At 39.5% G+C, this 24,616-nt stretch overlaps 1 protein-coding gene across 1 annotated transcript in view; it reads right to left on the bottom strand.

Moving 5' to 3' along the window:
• The window catches only part of kcnq1.2 (potassium voltage-gated channel, KQT-like subfamily, member 1.2), a gene marked incomplete at both ends in the record, with an annotated part of 111,309 nt that overhangs the window by 70,402 nt on the left and 16,291 nt on the right, over positions 1–24,616 (bottom strand). The window contains 11 exons of the mRNA XM_083917500.1: positions 4,957–5,068; positions 5,320–5,373; positions 7,012–7,038; positions 9,988–10,153; positions 15,423–15,557; positions 16,894–16,989; positions 17,252–17,362; positions 19,639–19,779; positions 21,362–21,458; positions 21,574–21,652; positions 21,868–21,994. Coding sequence (XP_083773626.1) covers positions 4,957–5,068; positions 5,320–5,373; positions 7,012–7,038; positions 9,988–10,153; positions 15,423–15,557; positions 16,894–16,989; positions 17,252–17,362; positions 19,639–19,779; positions 21,362–21,458; positions 21,574–21,652; positions 21,868–21,994 — 1,145 coding nt within the window. The remainder of the gene's footprint in view (positions 1–4,956; positions 5,069–5,319; positions 5,374–7,011; positions 7,039–9,987; positions 10,154–15,422; positions 15,558–16,893; positions 16,990–17,251; positions 17,363–19,638; positions 19,780–21,361; positions 21,459–21,573; positions 21,653–21,867; positions 21,995–24,616) is intronic.

Below are 24,616 nucleotides of genomic sequence, written 5' to 3'. Positions count from 1 at the left end.
AATCCCTCCTGTGCGCTGCAGTGGGTTTTCATTGTTTATGTCTGGCTAGCTTATAAGAGGGGAACTAATTAAGAGCTGCCTGCAGGTGGCCCATGCAGCTTTAACAGGTCTGAGAGCACACGAGAAGGAGGAGAAGAAGGTAAAGGAGGAGGAGGGAGGAAAAGGAGAACCTGGACACACCCGAGGAAGGAAGGGCCGACTGCCCCAGGTCACAAGATGACAGACATTAATGAATGTTGGTGGCCAGATGGAGAAAAGAACCAGGAGAGTTCTTTTTGGTATCTTTTTGGGACACGGAGAGGCAGAGAAATGATGCAGTGATAGAACAGAGAGAAAAAGGATGATACAGCAGTGAGTAGAGAGCGAGAGAGAAAGAGAAAGAGAGGGTGAGGGGTAGGGGGCACAATCACTGCAATCAGCTAAACAAGCCTTCCTCTGTTTGGGCCTAATAAGTGTGTTTGGAAACATTTACTCATTTTCCAAGACAGTAAATGTCAATCTGTTTTGTGCGGTATTCAGGATCAGCAGCCCCACTGGGTTTGTTATGACTTCATTGTATAGTTAACCGTAAATCTCATAAATTTACATCCTCGAAATGTACTTTGTTTCATATTAACAGAACTGTAACAAAATCGAGCTTCATTTACACAGGCCCAAGTATACAAATAGTGAAAGAAGTGTTTACAGTTAAAAGGGAAATAGGATGTGATGGTTGTGGAACAAGTGTATGTGTTTAGTTTTTTTTTATCTATTTGAGATATTTTATAAAATCGAAAACAAATCAAACAAACAAACAAAAAAGCAACAATAAAATTGTGTTTTCTCAGTAGGGGAAAAAGCATGTTTGTGTGTTTATGTAGGTGTGTGTATGTTTTGGGTCCAGAGGAGCAAAATGCATGATTGCGTGCAGACACTGAGACGTCACAGCCAACTGTATCGATGCCCTCTTACACATATCAACACACACACACACACCACACATACACTATTTTTGGTGGTAGTCTGCTTCCACAAAGCCAAACAAGCAGTGGAACGTTCCAGCTAGTGCTGCCACAGAGAAATATAAGTGGTAGTGGTACCAGAAACTAGAATAAAGGCTGTTTGAACCAGCACCAAGCTGCACTAACGAAAGTGGAGCTCATGTCAAATTTGGAAGGTGTGGACAAACTTCAATTCCTGGATATAAATCAACAGAAATCTGATCCGGTGTGTGTGCGCGTGTGAATCGTCCCAGTAAGGGTGGATCTGGTAGCTGTCTGCAGAAATCCAGATAAGGATGCCAAATGACAGTGTTGTCCATGGTGGCGTGATACCAGGGGGCAAAACAAAACAGTTATGGAATGTGTCCAGCGCGGCCTAAATCTGAGCTTGACTGATACAGCTGAGTTATGGGTACAGAAGCCCTGCATGTGATACATGAAGACACTGTCTGTTTCTGCAGCTGGAAGACTGTCACACACCTAACACATTTTTGACAAATCAAAAAGACATGTACAAATAAATGTCCAGGAGATGACACATGGTGCATTTTCAAGAGACATTGATTATTAATAAACTGGCAGAAAATCTCACAACATCTTTACGTTGTAATTAAATGTGTAAGATCCATTTGTAATATGAAATGTTATAAAATAACTCACCGTATAGTTGACTGTAACAGATGTATACTAATGATAATGAGTAATGTCACGAGGCCCCTAAACAAGAGGCTATGGGCTGTTTTACGGCATATTGTGCCTGCACTCTGTAGTGCCATCTTCTGTTAGGAGAACAAGGGCTCTGACATGATATTTTTCTTTGCACATTCTTCTAAAAACAAGCTCACACCTGAAGTATCACTTTATGAGCACTCTGGCTTTCAGTGTCACTTTGACAGTAATAAGCAGGTGCTGGTGTTGAGATTCAATCTATCACCTTGCAGTTGTGCAACAGTCCCTTAACCATCAAGGTTCACTTCACACATATCTGAACATTAAAAAAGGAATTTTGTTATTACTTTAGCATGTATTACACATTCCTTTCTGAACTCTATTAAATTTTTATGATCTATGATTGTGACTAGGCCAACTGCATGTCTTCCCCGTGCCCGGGACAAGATATTTTTTTCATAGTCAGTAGTTCGTAGTTCATAATCTCTCACTGTCAAACACCATGTAGGACAGGAGTTTGAAGATTCAACCTGGCATTCATTAACCCCAGAGGTCTGAGGTTATCTTCAAATTTTGCATTGTTTATTTTCTTCAAGTGGTGAAACAGTTAACTCTTGATCTATAGAGACAGGGCACAGAACGTTTTTGCTTTCCCCTGTCTTTTTCTCTTTTCTTGCAACACTTGTAGCATGTATTACAAGAGTAAAGAGGAAAAAAAAGAGAAGATTTTTTTCTCCCCCCTCCAGGGCCCGGGACAACTTTACGGGTGTTCGCCCCTTGACAGCGGGCCTGATAATGACAATGACATACTGTAGCTGAGACCAGTGGTGGAATGTAAAGTTCATTCATACTTTATTTATTTAATTTGAGGTCCTTGTACATCACTTGAGTATTTATATGTTATGCAGCTTCATACGTGCTTCTCCTCCATTCTGAATGTGAATGTTTGTGATAAACTGAAGGATGAAGTGTTCCTTTATGTGCTGGGAAAATTCTCCTACTTCTTAAGCTAAATAAACTCTTTAAAAAGCCTCTTGGGTCAGCAGGAAAATGCATTGTCCAAAAGGTTAAAACGGGACTGTTTTTCTGAAATCATGAAATATTTACTTTTAATAGATATCTGTCTCACAGGAAAGGTGACACTACAAAAATGTTCTTATATAATGCATTGCTGTAGATTAAACTACCCAACCGTATATAAAGTAAAAATGAACACAAACATAAACATCCACAGCAGTAAAATGAGACATACACATTGATGCTGTAGTAATATAAATCCAAAAACATATATAATAGTAAAACACTGAGGGAACACTTTACTGCACAATGTGTACTTTTACTTTACGAATAATTTACATACTTTCAATTAAGGAGAGTTTTGAATGCAGGACTTCTCCTTGTAGTGGAGTATTTTCAAAGTTTGGTGTTGATAGTTTTACTTGAGTAAAAGACTTGAATAAATCCTCTACCTTAACTTTTTTAAATTACCGATGTAGTTATATCTTTACAAATATGCATATATATATAAATAAGTTATTTTCCTTGATGGATGGCTACTATACTTTTAGATACTAATACAGTTTATACACTACCTGTGCGGACAAATTTTAAGTTATAGTAGCAATTTTCAAGCACAAAACAAATGTATTCTTATGTACTTATTAATCAATATAAAATAGAGGCTTTGCTTGGATAATGGCTAGTTTCTGTGGTATGTGACTTTTTTCATGGATGCCCTTTGACCAGCAGATGAGATCGGGTGAAGAAAAGGGGAAAAAAGAGAGAGAAGAAGAATTGCAGTAGAGCCAGTACAGTGCCTGCTGGAAGTGCTGAGTGGGGAAAGATTCCTGGACCAGTGCCAAGAATGGGCTTGTCAAAAGACTGAATGTTTTACTGTTAAACTACTCTGTTCTGTTAATGATTTTAAACAGGATCCTCTGTGGGTATAGAAAATTATCCTTATATTAGGATAGATTTTTAAAACTAAAACTGAAAATTGGGGGGGAACTGTGTAATGCTTTTACCCTAAAAGGTAATGATTGTGTGTTCCTCTGTACAAAAGAGGCACTAAGCTTTTGTTTTCAAGAGGGCACAGAGAAAATGCAGAATGAATTAACCAGAGATGACGGTGGAGGTAGTTTTTTTTCAGAAAGGCCCTTTTGAAAAACCTATATACAGTATACTATGCTGCGATACAAAATGGCTCATAAATGACCAGTAAGACTGGTCAGAAAACGAAACATCCAAAGGGACATAAATGACAGAAAAAAGGAGAATCTGACCAAAATAGCACCTGATATCCTTCACTAACTAACTCTCTGTTGACCCCAATGAACTAAAATATGGTATATATATATTTGTACAAGCACATACAAAGGACTAAATACAATAGAAATACTACAAATAGAGCATGTCATTGTGTCATGTGACAGTACAACACTCAACACCTCAAAGCCTTCGGTGCACATGAGCTGTCACTTGAGTCATTATGGATTAATTATATGCATTATTAATGAAAGGGGAAAAACACATACACAACATCAACTACATGGCAGCCCCATGTAGCATTCATAGCCAATATAATCTATTGAAACCCCTAACCTTCTATATTCATTTATAATCATCTAATCTGTAAACAATGATGCTACATCTGTCCGAATGGGAAAGGCACTCTAGCAGTCTCCCACTACTGGGATTAAGCCCAACAATAGTGTTTACATGTTGTGTGTCTGTGCAAAGTCTTTCCACTTTGCTTTGTGAAAACACAAGTAGTGAGTAGTGATCTGTTGATACTGGTAAAAAAAGACAGTAAAGAAATAATGAAGTGTAAAGTGTTTTAGTAAAAGTGATTAACATGCTCTGCTTCAGCAGGTTAACACAGGAAGCAAAGAAAGGAGAAAGGAAAACACATTCACCAATTCACACAGCAATGGGTTAATTGTCAATCCAATGAGGGCATGTGGTGACAAGCCACCCGGCACCTTAACATGTCCTACAACCTATTGAGAGGGATTTCTTTGACATTTCCCTCAAGACTAAAGGGATAATCCCCTTTATAACACTCTGTACCTGATATGGCCTTGGTCCTCGAGAGTCTCTTTAACCCTCAAGAGAGTTCAACAAAACTGCTTCATTTAGAGAGCAGCTAGAGGGGCTCTCTGTTCTGACAAAAGGCCTTTAGGTGCTACGACAAGTAGGGAAATCAGTAATATATGTATCAAAGAATAGAGGTCAGTGCAGGGTGATGGATGGGAGGGTGATGGGGGGGGCTTCAGAGAAGAGCAGAGGAGTATGTTTGGGGACTTACTGAGCTTTCATCACTGGCAGGGGAATGTCCTCAGTCATGTAGTCCAGCTCATCTGTTAAGCTGTTTGCACGGGAGATGTCAATGGAGGTGCTGTGGTCATGTTTCCTACTCACTGCAAAGCACAGAGAGAAAAGATGAAAAGTCCAGGAAACTAATATTCACTGTATAAAAGTTTAAATCTGCTTATTTTTTTCAACTTACTAAATTTGATTGGAAAGAAATAAATGTGAATGTTGCAGTACATAGCTTTGAAGCTACCAGATATGTAAATGACCAAGTTAATAAGTTGAGTTGAGAAGTGTAGATTTATTTAACTGTGAGTATGAGAAACATAAAAGCAGAAAAAAAGAAACAGAAATATACCTGGAGAGCCAGGGCAGCTCAGAGTGAAAGACGACCAAGAATGAAGAGGAGGGCCTGATGCCGTGGAAAAATTGTTAAATGAAAGGAGTAGGAGGAAAAAATAAGAAAGGAAAAAATGTAAAAACAATCAGTGGGTTTCTTTATTGTTCAACAGAAGTGCTAAATGTCTGAAATAAACATGGAGGGTTTCAAAAAGACGCAAAACATATATTATATGAGAAAAACAAATCAGTTATTATCCAATAGCAGCTTGGAAAAGGTATTTGAGTTCCATATTTTTGAACAATTTATATGAGCAAACAGGAACGGCAGTGTTCCAGTTCAACAGTGCAGCTGGCTGGTTGCTGGCATGGCTAAAACAACAGCAAAGAACAACATGTGTAGCGAGGTCTTGACCTGCAGTCAGACTGTCAACGTCTGACTTTGACAAGTCTCTCCACCAAACCACCAGGCCTCCATTGTGATAAAGAATGGAGAGGCAACTCTGTATGAATGACCAGTCCAATTCAAGCAAAACCCATTCAACCGGTCTCGTATTCCATCATCAAGCTTGTTTAACATTGTCCAATCCGGAAGCAGCGTAAGGGAGTGAAAGAGCGAGAGAGACACGGAAGGAGGGAAAGAGAAGGGGAGGGGGGTAACCAGAGCTACCTTTTGCCTCAATTTCAGCTCACTGAAGGAGAAGAGAACTGGCTTATCAGCTACGCAAACAGGATAAGGAGTTATTAACAATATGTAGTTTTATCTGGCCCATCAGTGCAAACGTGTTTCCCTGAAGGAATTTGAGCTAAGGGCAGGAGAGGGGGAAAGAAAGAAGAATAAATGCAGAGAAAAAGAGTGTGATAGAGGTTGAGAGAGAGAGAGAAAAAGAGAGAGAGAAAGAGAGGGAGAGAGAGAGGGAGAGAGAGAGAGAGAGAGAGAGAAAGAGAGAGAGAGAGAGAGAGGGAGAGAGAGAGAGAGAGAGAGAGAGAGAGAAAGAGAGAGAGAGAGAGAGAGAGAGAGAGAGAGAGAGAGAGAGAGAGACAGAGAGAGACACTCCATTGAGAGATTCTCACAGACAGGGAGGTGGGTTGGGCCAGACAGATAAGTGGAGCGATAAGCCGGACACTGACTAAATCAAACAATGACCAGTTTATTTCTGACCACTGGAGCTCCACAATGACCGCTTATCAACTCCACTTACACACCCACCCTCTCTTTAGTGTCCCAGTCTAGGTCCCCACGGTCCCCTAGACCCCTGTCCAATTCTAGCCAGGCCAGCACTGTTCCTCACCCGTGGTGTTGGCAGGGCACCCAGTAAAGAAAACAGGCCACGTCAACCCAGGACCAGTGTCTGAGTCTCTCTGCTTGGCTCTGGTTTGGTCCGGTTGGGGACAAAGGCCCAGCCAGCCAGTAAGTCTAATTAAAATACTGTCTGGGCCACATTAAAAAGGCAGGCTAGCTAATGATTAACACAGAAGACTTTTTAATAGGAGAAAAAGAAGTACTTAACCAGAAGGGGCTATTGGTTAGACAGTGCAGTGACCACATTAAACACTGTAGACTTGTGCTTTTTTCTTGCAAATCATCCAGGATAAAAAAAAAAAATAGCCTTGATTGTTGTTTAGCTTATGCCTTAACATGCATTATTATGAGATAGAAACTCGATATTTAGTTCACCTCAGTTGTGATGGGGGAGTTAAAAGGACTCACCTGTTTGTCTGAACATTCTGGTGATTCCTGCAAAGAAAGGTGGAAATATTGTTAATATGAGACTACAACATGGCTGGAACAAAAAGAACAACGAAAAGATGTATTATTTTATTTATTTTTATATAAATTCAATAAAATGTCTGGGATCCATACAGTAAGTCTACAAACTGTCACTTTTAAACTGGAAATAAAACATTTGGTGTCCGTTGCCAGCCAAGCACTTGCCTTGAATGTGTTTATTTAAAGCAACTATAAATTATATTCTTATAGCAATGTGTCAAATGACATGGTGAAAACAGCATTGCAAGCTGAAGGGGGTTGTTTGTGGTTACATGACCCTATAGATAATTATCACCTGAATCTACAGCTCCCCTCAGCTTATTGTATAATGAACTTCAGCTCATTGATCAGCAACTTTGCTGTTTTGGGTCACTCTCGCCGTTCTCAAAGGCTTGTTTTTGCTACTGTAAATAACTGCTGGATGTGTTAACAAGGAGTTAACGAGTTTGCTATATCAACTCAAAATGTGATATGTCAGTGTTGTGTTCACAACTTGTTTCCCCTGCCCACGAACAGCCAAAAAAATAGTTATTATTATAACCAGCGAAAATGTATGTTACACTTACATGAGTCCTTGAAACAGTGCCGGTTAAATCAATAAATAAAAAAGCAGCAGCTCTGGTGTAGACAGTCGACATAGCAGATGCCTGTTTTACGACTGAATCGGAAGCAGAGATCATACAGTCCCATGCTGTTACAACTCTACACATTATCATTAGTGACAGCAGGCTGAAGGCTTCTTCACATGGTTTTATGTCATCCACTGCTTGGCCACTTAATTTATCCACTTCATAGTCTCAGCATGTGTGTTTATGTTTGTGTATCGGTAACATAAGCAAAATATTATTTAAAGTTATTAGAACATAAAATCTAAATGCTGCCAGGTTGTTGTTGTTTTTTTGCTTGTACGTACGAGTAAATCCTGGATAAAATGTGCTATCTAACTGCTTTGACAGTTTGATTTGATTGCTTTCCCCACATGAAACATGTTTTCCTTCATTATCTAAGATCCAGCCAATAAAGCAGGACACTAAACAGCATTTCCCCTCATAAGTGGTTGCTCTTCTAGTGATGGTCTGCCTTTAAGTCAAGTTTATGTCACTCCGGCTTCTTTTATGATGGCACACTTAGACAGGAAGAACTCATTAAGTGCATTTATTAACCTGGAGTCTGTGTCAATTCATTTAGCAGTCATGGCTTTTAACACAGGAAGTTTAACCACCCCCCTTTAACCAACCAGTCACCAATCATACACTGCATGTATGACTCTTTTAAAAGCATAGCGTAGTTCCTATATGTATGAGTGCTGGCAACAATTAAGAATCATAATTATCTTGATATTGAATGATCAGAAATAAGCACCATATTTTTCAAAAAGAAAAAACATTTTGGCTTTGGCATGACTGCACTTATATTGGAAAACTGCAAATAGTATAACAAGAAATTCCCACTTGTAATGTTGAAGCCTGTATTTTAAAGTTTTTTTCCACTCAAGCCCAGTGTGAGTGTCTGTGGACAGCAAAGGGGACAAGTGAAGAAGTAAGGAGCTTGTAACCATGACCTCTAATCACCACTGAGACTGTAATGGCTTCCATCTGGCTTACTGAAGACACCTGGCAGCCATCTTGGGTTGATCAGGATCAGGATAGTGCCTCGGTTTACTGTGTGAAAATAACATACGGAGGTCCCAACTGTTTGGACGGCTCCAGAGAATTAAACTGCAATCTTTTGCAAAAGACCACGTTCAATGACAATGTAATAATGATATCATTTATCATTATCATTAGCCATGCTAATGGCTCCATGAGGCTGTACTTGTAATTGTACCGTTGCATGATTAACAAAGTTTGGCATATATAGCACACATAAATGAACACAAGCTTCTGTAACTGCCAGATTTGCTCAGAAATGTATCATGCCATGGCTGGGTTATATAGATTTAGCATGACTTCTAGCCCTTCAGCAACAGGAACAGCAGTGAGCACCCAACAGAGTATCAGAGAAAACACACTCCAAGTGTGAAAGCCTATGTGAGAAAGCAAAATGTTGGTTTTCTCATTGTATAACTTCTGTGGTGACTCTACTAGCCTGAAAGTTTAAAAATTAGATTTGTTAAGCTGGCAACAGAATTATGAAGGAGACCTTATTTAAGTGTATCTACAGTATATTTGTTCACAGACATTGAGAATTAGGATGAGAAACACTTGCCAACACAAAAGTACAAGCTGACAGCTAATATTTCTAAATTCCTAAAGCATGTGCCATAAAAAATGTAATTCATCGTGGATATATTTTGGCCATTAAAATGCCCTGAATGCAAAACACATCAAATTTTTACTGAAATAATGGATTTCCCAGGCCCAAGTCAGCATGACATCATTTCACATTATTTCATCAAACAAAACTCTGTATTTAGAGGAACAGGAAAAAAAAAAGTTGGTTTCATTACTGCAGTAAATCACTTCGTCAAATGTCCTCTACATGACACGGGCTTCACTGCCAGCTGGCCTTTAACTGTATTACAACAACAAAGATATGTAGCTTCACAATGATATTCAATGTGATTCAAAATCACCTTCTTTAGCAAAAACACCTTCACAGAACATGGAATTCTGAGGTGTCAAATTTTGAATAAAACATTTTGTTATGAAAAGGTCCAAAATAAAGCCAGTTTAATCAAGTAGTCATAAAAAGGGCCCAGTGCTTTCATGTGTTATCTTGGCGAGTTGATTTGTCTGGGACTGAGTTTTTGGAAGAAAGGCAATTTATAGAGGTTAGCGGATTTTCTGAAAACATGGAGTTATTTGACCTCAGACTGATAAATAAATAATAAATAATCCTTTATATCAATTTGATATCAGTTTGGATACTGCATATTACAGTGACATAAGAGCAGTTCTCTTTCCAATATATTACCTTCAACAGTCCCCCTTGGCTCTTCCAGAAAAAAAGAACCATCTTTCTTCTCCTCAGAGTCATCGATGTGATCGTAGGTGATCTGGGGGATCGACACAGCTCTCTCTGAGGCAACACCCATGGAGTCATTTCCTCTGGGCTTCAACCTCCTTTTGGTCCCCCTTTTCTGACAGACAGAGGAAACATCATCCCAGTTAATAACAAGAAGTGGTTGACTATCATAATGAGTCATTGTAATCATAATAGTCTTTAAAGCGCTATTCTCATTTGCAGAGTTAAACATACTCTTTAACCTCAGACTCCGACAGTCACTTCACATTCAGCTGCAAACAGCACATCAGAGCATTCACCTCTGTAACATACAGTCGCATAGAGACAGTCCTTTCATTCTCTGGATTCCAACAGGATGGCAGAGTTTGTTTGCAGAGAAGATGTTGTGCAAATAAGTAAGCCCAACTCTACTGTTATCTATTGCTGTATTTAGGGACCATTCTACCCTTATCGACCAGACCGGTACATTTCAACATCCCAATACCCAGTTATTTTGTGGCCAGCACTTAGTTCACCAAGGCCTCTGCCTTTGCTTGCCCTTGGAATGGTAATGCATCAGATGGTGGTAACATGGTATTTATTGAGCCTGGCCTGAAGAGCCTATTCAACAATTGTTCACAAGCAGCAAACGACTCTCACAGTTGTGGATCCACAGCACAGTTTTTCTAATCCAAGCGGGGTCTCTCTTTCCAGAGAAGCAAATCCATAGAGGTCTTAAAATCATTCTTTATTTTTGTGCCTCGGAGGCAAAACTATTTTTGGGAGACTAATAAAAAAGTCCCATGGGTTACAGGGGCATGCAAACCCTTCTACCACAATAATGTTCTTCTTGGAGGGGTAGGTTGTAGTTGATGTTATCTACAGTGCAAGGTCTCTATTCGTGCAGGGAGAAAATGTTTCATAGTGTTTTGAGAAAACAATTCATTGCATGTTTTTTTTTTCTGTTGTTCATGTATTTTGTGTCTTATCTGTGCAGACAGGAATGTCACAATGGGACTTTTGTGGCAAGAAAGAGTTTATTAAATTCGAACCACCTCCACATGTCATACATTTTTTGTCAGTAGTATTATCAACCAAAAAAACACTTTCAATATAGAATGGAGAACAGGCAGTCATCTTTGTAGCCCCCATTTCTCTTTCAATGCTAATGCATGTTATTTTTTGGGCGCTTCATTGTTGGCTCGCTTCCAATGCTGTATGTTACACATAGGGTTAACAACATGTCTTCATGTAGACAATTTAAACTGAGTTTAGTATGCACATCAAGATTGTAACAATACTGATTTGGTCAAAGTGCTCGCCTGTTAGCAACACAGTACACTTATATACTGAATCCATTTCAGGTGGTCAAAATTGTCCAGGAAACTATTCTCTGAAAAATGATTGAACTGATTGAGCCATTTAAGCTTAGTGTTAAAAAGCTATGCAGTGAACAGAAATAAAAATGATTCTGGGTATTGATCTTAATCTTGACTCAACCATGTATATACTTGGGATATTACCTGAAGATCTGATAGACAGAGATAGTGGCTACGTATTGAGAGTCCTGCTCTTGATCACAAAGAAAATTATCACAGTCAGTTGGTTGAAGCCACACCCCGTACATAATGCAATGGACTGAGTAAAAAAGGGTTTTATTATGGAAAAAACTACTGCAAGACCACAACTGAAACTAGAAAGATTTGAGAGAAGATGGAAACCAATAACACAAGCAATACCAGAGCTTTAAACACCTATTTTTCTTTTTATATTTTATTTTTTACTTTTTTTATTTGCATGTGATTTTTTTGGTTGCTTAATTATTTATGTTATAATTTAAATTTTTATTTTTATTTTTTTTATTTCGATTAACACCATTTTGGTTTCACAAGTAAACTGTGTAAGGTTATCTGTGTAAAATATCTGTGATCTTATGTTTGACTTGTACAGATGGGAGGTATTATATGAATTGATGACAGAAGGTAATATAATATGCATTGAGTGGGGCAGGTACAGTGCCTTGAAAAAGTATTCATGCCCCTTGAACCAACACAAAATAACACATAATTGTGAAGTGGAACGAAAATGATACATGGTTTACAAAAATTGAAGCAAATAAAAATCTGAAAAGTGTGGAGTGCATTTGTATTCAGCCCCCTCTACTCTGATACCCCTAAATAAAATGCAGTGCAATCAGTTGCCTTCAAAAGTCACCTAATTATTACTAGAGTCCACCTGTGTGTAATTTAGTATCAGTATAAATACAACTGTTCTGTGAAGGCCTCAGTGCTTTGTTAGAGAACACTAGTCAACAAAGAGCATCATGAAGACCAAGGAACTCACAGGGAAATCAGGGAAAAAGTTGTGGAGAAGTTTAAAGCAGGGTTAGGTTTTTAAAAAATATCCAAAGCTTTGAACATCTCAAGGAGCACTGTTGGAAGAAGTATGCCACAACTGATAACCTACCAAGACATGGCCGTCCACCTAAACTGACAGACCGAGCGAGGAGAGCACTGGTGAGAGAAGACAGAGAGACAAAGCAAACATGTGGAAGAAGGTGCTCTGGTCAGATGAGACCAAAGTTGAACTTCTTGGCCTGAATGCAAAGCGCTATGTGTGGCAGAAAAGTAACACTGCTCATCACCCTGAACACACCATCCACACTGTGAAACATGGTGGTGGCAGCCTCATGCTGTGGGGATGCTTTTCTTCAGCAGGGACAGGGAAGCTGCTCAGAGTTGATGGGAAGATGGATGGAGCTAAATACAGGGAAATCCTGGAAGAAAACCTGTTTGAGGCTGCAAAAGACTTGAGACTGGGAAGGAGATTCGCCTTCGAGCAAGACCATGACCCTAAACATACAGCCAGAGCAACAATGGAATGGTTTTGATCAAAGAATATTCATGTGTTAGAATGGCCCAGTTAAAGTCCAGACCTAAAACCCATTGAGCATCTATGGCAAGACTTGAAAGTTTCTGTTCACAGACGCTCTCCATCCAATCTGGCTGAGCTTGAGCTATGTTGCAAAGAAGAATGGCCAAAATTCCAGTCTCTAGATGTGCAAAGCTGGTAGAGACATACCGCTCAAAGACTTGCAGCTGTAATTTCAGCGAAAGGTGGCTCTACAAAGTATTGACACAGGGGCTGAATACAAATGCACACCACACTTTTCAGATTTTTTTTTGCTTAAATTTTTGTAAACCATGAATCATTTTCGTTCCACTTCACAATTATGTGTTATTTTGTGTTGGTCTATCACATAAAATCTCAATAACATACATTTAAGTTTGTGGTTGTAAAGTGACAAGGGGCATGAATACTTTTTCTAGGCACTGTATGTCATTTTTTTTTTTTTTTGTCCATCTTCATGTGTTCTACCTGTGGAATAAATGTTTTGGTTTTTTTTAAAAGCTATGCAATGACAAAAACATTTAATTATGGAAACACTTTCTTTTCTTTTAGCAACTTATGGCTCACATTGTAGTACATTGTCATCTTACCAAATGTTGTGCTTGCACGCTGGTGACATCAGCAGGACATGTTTAATCCCAGTTTCTTTCAGTTCATAGCTATGTGCTGTGTTAGTCACTGAGTGTCTGAGGACCTAAATAGTGACTCCAGTCCAATCTTAAGACCCACTAACCCAAACCAACGTCATGGACGTGGCCTTTGTGGAAACTCAATTATTTGGACTCAATGGATCAGACTCTGGCACTGAGAAGTGGCCAGCAGTTCAATCCAAATACTTAGGAATGACTCATTAGAAGAGAGAGTGAGAGAAGGAGTTGGTGGGTGTCATAATACTGAAAGATAAAAAACAGAGAGAAAGATGGAAGGGCATGAAGAAACTGTAACAGACAGAGTTTAAAGGGTCTGGTGAAGTTTGATTATATAAAGAGGAGAGGGAGAAAAAAATTAATGAATGAGAAAGAAATAGACATGGCAAAGAGGGGCAGAGGAAAATATGCAGAAAGAGAGGAGACAGGAAGAGCAGGGAAGAGAAAGAAAGTGAAAAAAGTCAGTTTAGCAGAGAAGAAACAGGAGAGGAATCTTGAAAGACAGAGAATGGGGAGAGAGTGAAGAGTCAGCAGAGAGTCGCATGCTGAAACAGAAAAGAGCGGAAGCAGCCTTCATTCTCCCCAATACATGTGGGTTCAATGCTACACAAAGATTTTTTTGTTGTTGTTCTACTAGACAAAGGTTTACTCCCATGAGAAAGGCGGCGATGACATCATCTCAACTGACTGAGTCTTTGTCCGGTGAAGACAAAGGCCTCGAGTCATCCTGGTGGAGTCAGGCCTTGGAAGGAGGGGGGGGCTTCTGTGTGTGTAAGTGTATTTGTGTGTGATGTGTGTCCTTCCGCGAGTGTGTACATTTGTGGGAACTTAACTTGCCCTTTTATGCTGTATGGCCTAGGCACAACATAGCTAATATTGTTGTGAAAGGTGAACTGCACAAGGAGACAATACGGTGTGGGCCAGACGTATGCAAATCTGCTCTGCAGTATCACAGTCTGATGGCTTTTTTTGACAACCCTCTTTTGTAGACTTTTTAATGTTCTGCACCTCGAGGTCAAATGTCTTTCAAATGTCTCATATATGAGAAAAACCACATGTGTATTGCCATTTCAGAGTGAGACTTCTGCAACCACAAAATTAGCAAATAAATGCTCATACAACCTAGGTTTAAAGATTGGATACTGTTGTTTTTTTTTCTGGGTGGGGTTTCAACTTTATTGGATAGATCAAATTAAAGCAACACAATAAACAGTGGTAGAGACAAAAGATGTGAATTCAAAGTCAACAGCATCAAAGACATACGTTATATTTCATGGATATAGAGTAGTTTCAAAAGGAAAGACTGAAAACTGCACAAAGCATGAGCCAAACAATACCGCTTGGGTCTTTAAATATACATAGAATATACATCAAATGAGTCATTGATTACTGAATGCACTGGAGTTGAGTTCAAGGAGGAAAGTATTGAACTGAACTCCATTGCCTTCGGTAATCATCTTGTATAGACTGCCTCTCAATATGGACGTACTTGGCTGCTAAGGCTTGTAGCATGTAAAACAGTTTTTAATAAACTCAGGGTTTGCTAACTACATTGTTGGTGCTTTGTTTTATGTGTAGGGACTGTTATCATGCTACTGCAGAGGTTTGGTGCAATTTTGAGCATTATTAGGGGTTACAAAAAGCCGCTTTGGATGGTTCCGTGCTCCGCCCTGAGCTACTCAGTGTTAGCCATGTCTGGCTGCTAGCGACTCTCCGGGATTTTTCTGTTAATAGGTGATCAACGAAAAAATACTGTGTCGATGGCTTATTTGATGTATATTCATGCCGAAAAAGACAGCAGGATACATTTTCACCAGAGTTACACTTTAAGATGAACTGGATAATTACCGATGTCAGTTTCCTGACGTAAGGGCTGAAGTTGTCATGTTCCACCGTGGTGACAGCTGCCGGAGTGAGAACATACATTTTCCACGTAGCAGCACAGCCGTTTGGTTTCTCTGCTGCATAGCACCTCCAAAGTGTCTGAGTAGGACAGGTTAAAGCATAGTTAATGCCTTGATCCACATAATCTGTAATCATTTTCCTACTTTCCTTTTAAGCCTTTTAATAAAAATGTATAATCAACCATAGGCCTACACCAGTGATGCAGCAATATTAGTCACCAATACAGTGACATTGCTTAACAAGTACTGATGGGTTTTGGTTCATCTGCATTAGTCTCCAATTCTTTTACAGTTAATATTTGTGCTATCTTATTATTAGCTTGTCAGTCACATGTAAAACACTTTGAATTGCATGAACCTCAAAGGTGCTGCACAAGTAAAGTTTTGACAGATAATATTCAACAATATGTTATTATTTAAATAGGCATGGTATTATCTAACAAAAAACCTTTTTCAAAAATCATCAAGCGGATATCTGTTACATTTAGGTGTCTTTGTGACACAAGTGTCTAAACCGTCTGTGGCTGTATCTAAAACTATGTTCACACTGCAATTACAAGTGACCTGAATCTGATTTTTTCACGCTTATGTGATTTTGACAGCGTGAACAGCACAAGTTGCATTGAATCTGACATTTTCGAATCAGAATCAGGCCACTTTTAAATGTAGTACTGAATCTGATATGTATCAGATTTTTTTGAATGCGACCGCAATCGGAACAACTAGGTCGCATTTAATGCAGGCTTTGACGTCATTCTGACCCGTGCTGCCCTGTCTTGTAAATGGATGACAACTAAAGTTGATTGAAAAAAAAAGTGTGCCACAGGCAGGTGCCAGGAACAGAATCAAAACAAACATGGAGGACAGAAGTGAAGCAGGCAGCCAGTGCAGGGAGAGTGAAGTTAGGTTAATAGTGAAGTCGCCACACACTGTTTTGAGCATTAAACCAGCCGTTTCCATGTTCGTTTCCGTAAACCCCGTTGTTTTGATGTCATCAATGATCAACGCGCCTGTGGGTCACTTCCCACAGTAATCCGTAGACAGGCCACATTTAAAGACGTAATGGGAGACCTGCAGTGTGAACGTAGTCTTAGTGTGTTATGGGTAACTGTGGTCTTTGTAATGGTTAGTTTTTGGCACATCATAAGTAGCTGCTTGTTTGACTACCATTTCACTTTTGGTAAATGGGATACAGCCAACCTTTTTCTAGGCTGAAAATATCAGGAAAGTGCACGTTTGCACCTTAAAAAATATAAGATCAGACTGAGAAAAAAAGATAAGATCAGACTGAGAAGATTGTGTGGTCATGTCCATGGTCCAGTAGAATATTATATGAGGGGCATGTGTCTCCTGTTCAATCATTGATGGTCAAATTTTCTCAAGCCGACATGCTTCCATTCAATGCTAAAATGTACCTGGATGAGGCAGGCTGCAGCAGGGATCTGTCTGTTGAAGTGCTTCTGTCTCTGCTTCTGTTGGACTTTCAGGGCAAACCCTGAGCCCAGGATACCCTGATCAGAAAAAGTTTTTTTACAAGAAGTTGTAGCATTTAGTGTAGAGATTAGGAATGTAGATGCAGAATCTCACAAAAAGAAATTCAGTTTTTTTTATGATTATATCAATCAAAAAAAAAAATGGATGAAGGCAAAAGTAATCTAAGTGCACTCAACCAAGTTCTAATAAGATTGGGACTAAATGAAATGAGAAATCTGAAATGAGGTCTTTCCTTACTGCCTAAGAACTTCATATGATTTAGATTAATATTATATTTACAGCAGGCAGGGCGAAGAAGGAGATGGCAAAGACACTGAAGCAGGAGGCAATGGCCTTGCCTATCCACGTTTGAGGAATTTTGTCTCCGTAGCCGATTGTGGTGACAGTCACCTAAAGACAGAGAGTGGATGATGTTACATCTTACATCTGTTAAGATTATCATAAAAAGATTGTAGACATATGGGAGACAGAAATGCAAAAAAGGTCATAACATGAAGGGCTTTTGTGTGGCTTTTGTGAAATTACAGCTATATCATTGCAGGTTCAAGCGGGAAACTAGAGGGTGCCTGTTGTTTATGCCTCTCCTTTATCATTTCCTTAATAGGTGAACCTCACTGATAATATATATATATATATATATATATATATATATATATATATATATATATAATCTCCCCTTACACATTAAACATTAAAACTGTACATTAAATAAAACTTTTCATAGAGATTCTCAAATTTCTCTCTCATTTGTCATGAACTGCTGACGTAATAAAAAGATCAGTTAATGCAGAGCTCTCACAGTGTTACCACAGCAGTCTATAACAGGAGTTAGACAATAAAGGGAAAGTTCATCAGCCGTTCTGGCCTTGCTCCACAACTGTCAGCAATGGCCGGGGCATTTGAGGCTCCCGCTCCTCAAAGGGAATAAGATTCCCAACCACTAATCCTCAGTGAGTGTAGGAATTTGCCGGAGTGAGGGGAGAAAACAAATACCTTTTGCATTTGCATGTACACCCACTCTGAAAGCCGAGCCAATTCTGACACATTCAGAACACACTTGGCTTACCGTGTGTGTCTATGGAGTATCGCCGCGTGAGCCGCCGTTGTGCACTAACACAAAGCGGCTGATGTAAGGTGAGATACTTAAAAGGGCTTTGGGGGTAAAAAAAAAAAAAGAAGGAGCAAAGGCTGGAAGGGTGGGTGGGTGTATGTTGGGGGCGGGTGGAGTGGTGGGGGATTTAATCCCTCATCCACAAATCCGATGACTACACAATGTCCTCCTGACCATCAGAGTGGAATGGTCTACTCAGAAACACCCCTCTCATTCAGAATGTAGGGTGTGTGGCAAAAACCTCCTCATGTCTACACAAAGGTCACAGACCTGGTGTTTGAATATGTATAAGTGTGTATGTGCAAGTTTGTACGCATATATATGCATGTGAATGCTGGTCTGCATGCATATGTACTGCATGTGTGATTACAGCCAAATTGAATTGTACATGAAAACAAAATGGCAAGTTTGGCACTATCAGCTCTCATTTTCTCTTTCAAACTGTGTCCTGGTTGAAGTTAGAAAGCTTGTTAAAATCAAACAGTCGTTACCTAACCATCAGCAATTTGCCAAGGGGAGAGGCAGGGAAGGTGGGGGGGTGGTGGGGTATGAATCATGGCATTGGTTTGTCCTCCAGCTGTGCCCTGCACCTGCACATCCGAATGTGGAAATCATGCCAAGAGAAGGAATACGCACTGGGGGAGTTTAGCATTCTCCAATCAGCGCAATTTAATTTCAATAAGTAATAAGCAAACACTCACAAACCTGACCAAACCTATTGTAACGGCATATCGTGACGCTCAAGTTTACAGTCTCGGAAAAACAAAAAGGTGCAAATCCCCCAGTCGGGATTCTTTTCTCGACATTGTGAACAGAGGAACACAAATAACAGCCTTTTCACTAGCTTTCCACAGAGCAGTAAGGAGTTCTGTGACCCCTCTGACCCTTGTTACATAAAAGGTAGTAATCCCACAATTAAAGTTTTAATTAAGGGAACTGACACTTTATATTGGTGCTCTAAAAGTTCTTTGAGCCAGAGGGCCCAGAGGTGAATGGTTTATTACCGTCTCTTTGTGGCACACTGATCTCCTGCACAAGGCTGCCATAGGTTTCTCATTACTCTGCGCTTTCAATTCAAATGTTTAATTAACTCACTGGAAACCCAAGCCTCCGTACAGAGGGATATAAGCAAAACCAGCTCTATGCATGAAAAACATCAACACACCTGCGTCTGTATTGAGTGTTGCAGCCAAGCATACATGCAACACAATGCAGAACCAATAAAGGAAATAGAAACACACAGAGGTTAATAATTGGTCTAACCAGGGTGGCCAGACATCTCTATTTTTTCAGTTAAGAATCCACTTGAGCCTATTGTGCAGATTTTTTCATTACAGCTCTTAAGAGAGAAGAATCTTTTTTGTCATGTACTTGTGATGTGGCCTTTTAAGTATGTAAGCTACGTTGGGAAATGCAAGTAGCATTCAAGGTTTCAAGTAATATATGCATTGCAAAAAACTATATTAAGAAAAATGTTGAGTATGATGAGTACAAAAACATCAGTGAAGAGCTTGCTTCTACAATGAATTTCTATTTTCTAGTTAAGCTGCCTTACCACGCCCCACCACAGGGCATCGGCGTAGCTTGAGAATCCCGTCTTGCCCTCCTCATCCACAGCATCCTTTTCCGCCAAGTAGACAAAGTAGGAGGAAAAGATCAGGCCCAGGAAGCCAATGTACAGGGTGGTTATCAGCTCCTGGAAAACACATTTATTGGGCCAAAGACAATACTATGAAAATGTTGTATGAGAGAATGTCCTATGTTTTAGAGAACCAGGCCGTTGACAGTGCATATCAGCATTACTTCAGACAACATGTAGGTTCGGGGCGCATGGTGGCTCAGTGGTTGGAGCAGGCACCCCATATACAGAGAATAAAAGTCCTCGACGCAGCAGAACAGGTTTGGACTCCGACCTGTGACCCTTTGCTGCATGTCTCCCCCTCTCTCTCCCTCCCATTTCCTGTCAACCGCCAGCTGTCCTATCCTAATACAGGCCAAAAAAAAATCTTTGAAAAAAAACTTGTATGTTTCCAATGACCTGTGAGCGACCTGTCATAAGCTGCTCCTGACTGACGCCAACCTTCCTTCTAATGTATAGAGTGAGAGGCGTCAGGTCAGGCTTATCCCTGAATGACTGTGCTGTTTGGGTCTTACCAAGACGAGAGAGAAGCTTGTAGCCTCATTACACTGGAGGTATATACTTGACATCTTCTTTACTGGGTTATTATCATTAGCCAATCATCTACAATCAGTCAGGCTTGGGGCATTGAACAGGACACTGCAACTGCACTTCCAATCCAGCCTAAACCAACCAGGTGTGGGAGAAAGTGGCAGGCTGCTCAGTTATACATGACCAGTGGTACATATTTATTATATTTGATGGTTCCATGATTCTGTCAAGTCACTTTGCTTTTCCAGCTGTGGCTTAAGACATACTGTGAAAGATAAGCAATGGGCTCGGTATTAGTCTTTACAGGGTCAGACCCATGACTTTGAATGGGCTCATCAATTGGTTGAGCATGTAAATTCCCAAAAAATGTGATAACTGAAAAAGGATTGAGTGTTTAAACCTAAAAATCATTGTTAGAGAGCTTCACCTACATTAAGAATGCCAATGTAAATAATATTGTGTATTTTTTGAAATATAAATAAATGTTAAATACATAAGATAAACAGCATGCCCTTCAATACTCAAATGTTTTTCTTAGCACACATCCTAATGTGCTAATTCTATTCCTTTCCACCAACTTACATACACTGCTGAAGGCAATATATTTCCACTAAACAGAGCACATCATTTGATAAAGGGGTCATCTGACAACAGGGAGATGGCAACAAATCACTGACTTTGTTTTCTAGACCTTTGCACGCAATCCTCACTGATCCGGCCTATTCTTCTTATGATCAAAGAGACATAAATGCCAGGTTTGACTCGAACCAAGGAACATGGTCTACTTCAGGGATTAACAAAAGAACATTACATCCACTGACTTCATTGTGTATCAGCCTAGTAAAATAGTAAAACAAGTGTACCAGGATACTATGAAAAAAAGGAGAGGCAACTTTGGCGATCTCCCCCTTTCTCTTTATAAAGCCAAGTCTGCTGTGGCTTATAGGAGTACCCATTGGATATAAACTCACCCTGTAGAAGAAAACTAAGTGATACAACAGGAATAATAGACTTTTTTTGTTCTTCTAACCTGTCTGATAGGTGATTAAAAATAAATCTAAAAAACAAGCAAATTATTTTAGCATCAGCCTGAATACTTTCAACCTACCTGTCGATGAATGAAGACTACAGATCCCAGAAGCCTCCATGTTCCTCCCTGTCGGTCCACATGTAGCATGCGCAGGATTTGGAGGAAGCGGATGCCCCTGCGACACAGAACAACACCTCGTTATCTTCAGATCCCTCTCCAGCTAGATGTAGAGGGATCTAGGGATCTAGCTTATTGTTCTAATAAAAAGCAGAACAAAACAGTCGCTCTACCTGATGGCAGAGGTGGCAAACACTTGACCATTGGACCCTACACCAAGCACAATGATTGAAGCAATAACCACAATCAAATCTGTGAGAGAGATAAAAACAAACAGTCAAAAAGAAAAAAGGAAGACAATAACAAAAAAGATAATCAAAGCAGGGTTGCAATCGTTTCAGTTTCAAGAAAACATTGCACTACAGTAAAGCCTTACATCGCTTGAGTGATCTAAGTTGTTTATCTACAAGAACAATACATTACATCCGTTGTATTAAATGGGAGCAAAATAAAAATGCCAGGTGCACCTATGATTGATATGGGCTTCCTGATAAAGTGGAGGCGTCCTTTGATGCCTGCATATTTGCTGCGACAGCCTGCCGACCACAGCCGGACCACATACTCTGTGCCAAAGAACAGCACCAGCACAATCTCCTGTGGAGCAGAATGCAAACACAGAGCAAGGGGTTACATTAATCCATCAGTAAAGCATACAATCATTGTGAAGCACATACAGGACGAGTGGATGTGGAAGTAGATAAGGTAGAATTTCTAAAAGCATTGATAACACTGTGCCATGCATTAAGACTAATCTAAAGGCATTAATCAAGCCATTATGATCAATCACCAAGATTTAAGATATGATATGAATGGGTAATGATGACAGGTGTGTGACAGAGACACTGAGGTGGTCTAGTAGCACTTAAGACCACCCAACCCACCCAGGAGGAAAGATGGAGCTTGATAACTTGGCCGATGAGAGCTCGTATTGAGACAGGGTCAACGGCTAAGTGATTGAAGCCACAAGATGAAATGTTATCTCACTGCTGCTTAACAGATAAGACAGCAAAATAATCAACTTGGGTGTTGAGATCTTGTTACAATTGTTAACCTTTCTGCAGCACTTGAATAAGATAGTTAAGTACCGTAATAATGAAAAAATTGAGGACCGTTTTTTGAGTTATAATCACATGCACACATCTGTTGAGGTGGGTGCTTTTAAATGATGTTCTAATATGTGCCATTGTGCATTTGTTTATTTCAATATGCGCATACATGGGAGCCTATATGACTTAATTAAGCCTGTTGGACACAGATCGTTTTCCGGGCCACCGTGTATGCATAATATTTAGCCACCATACTGTCTGTTAAAACCTAAGGCCATGTGGGTGGTCATCTCACTGATTACTTGAACTGGCTGCTCCCTGACCACCTTTTGTATGAAACTTAATACCACGAGCCCTGCTGCAATAACACAGCACCACAGAGCCCCAAAACAATGACCTGCCAATCAAAGCAGACACTATTTTGGCTGGCAAAAGTGTCAGCACAAAGAGAAAATGCACTAATGTGTATATTTAGTGATACTTTTGCAAGAGTGCTGTAAAATACAATGTTTTTAGTTTATCTTTTTTTTATACCAACCTACCTAACCTCCATCAGGGTTATCACAGTGATGTGAGAGATTGATGGACGGATACCTTGTTCTGCTTTCTAAAAAAAAATTTAGTGTGCCCATTTTCATTAATTAATCGTGTTTACAGCTTTGCGCTTGAGTTGTCCGGTCTGGCATTCCCATACCCCCTTATTCATCTCTATGAATTGCTCATTTTCTGTCGCTGATTTAAAGACAAAGAGGGGAAGATAAAGAGGCAGAATTGAAGAGAGAGAGAGACAGCTATGGTTCAGTAAATCTCTATAACATAGCCTGATAATTTGACTGAATTACCATTTTGTTTCACTTTATTCATACAGATTTGAATCGCTTAACAAAACGAGAGATGTGCGAAGGCATTCAGCGGTCTGGAACCAAGGTACCTATAACATCCATTTCAGTTGAAGTTGACCAGTCAGCCATGGCCATTGTTTGTGTAGGAAAGTAAAATACTTTGTTTCAAGTCCCCTCTGTTGTGTCTTTATAACACTGTATAATCCATATACATCTTTATAGCCTAAGGGTATTCCTTTTGCCAACAGATAAGGTTAATAACCGCACAAATGTTTAAACAGTTCTTTGTATTCTGGACTATAAGATATAATCTAGTATTGACAAACAAGGTGTGAACTTTTGATAGTTGCATCCTATATACACAAAACCTCTGGTGTAACTTTATAACTGGTACAGTATGTTACTTGAAGAGATCAGTTTTCTAGAAAATAAAACAAATGAATAAGCATTTTCTAAAATTGTTAGACTGATGGCCACAGAATCCCAATTCATCAAATAATTATGACATCTGAGTAACATTTTTAAGTGACATTTGACACTTAAAGGGATTAATCATAATAATTCCATCGAATGGGCCAACCAGATGTTGGGGAGTTTTTGGATCTGTACCAGAAACTGGTAACTATATGTTTACTGAAACCAGCCGCCCGTTTACGCAGCCATAATCTCGTCAAGTCAAACAAGGATGAAGCGCATTCAAAGAGCTGCTTGGGAATTACGGTGTCAGATAAACATGTAATTAGATTGCGTCATCCGTTGTCCCACTACAAGAGAGGTGCATACAGTACAGTATACACACACAGACACACACAGACACACAGACAAAGACACACGCACACAAACACACACACACACACACACACACACACACATACACACATACACACACACACACACACACACACACACACAAACAAGCTTCTAGATCCCCTTTTACAAGGCTTTTGCAACTCATGAATGGTACATAATACAAATTAATATTCCTGTTATAATATTAATTAATGTCAATCCCATTTAAATTGCATATACTTTCTCAAATTTAAAGATACTGTATGAGAAAAAGTTTAATTACTTTTGGTATAACTTGTGTGTTTTACTTTTTACTTTTTACTTTATGGACATACACGATTAATTACTGCACTGTACTTTCTATGGGAACTAATGGTGATCTGTAGCTGATGATATAGCTTTTTCCTGACCTGAAGCACAATGTCACTTCTTTGACAGCTAGTCTATACCTGTGTGAATCCAGCTTCCTTGTTACTGTACCATCTATTTTTCGTAAAACCACTGATCTGGATTTGTTATTGCTATCATTTAATCTGTTG

Source organism: Echiichthys vipera (genome assembly GCF_963691815.1).
Source record: "Echiichthys vipera genome assembly, chromosome: 7".
In the NCBI taxonomy this organism is placed as follows: domain Eukaryota; kingdom Metazoa; phylum Chordata; class Actinopteri; order Perciformes; family Trachinidae; genus Echiichthys; species Echiichthys vipera.
Note: the sequence above shows the minus strand (reverse complement) of the source record. Positions and strands in the feature narration are given on the sequence as shown.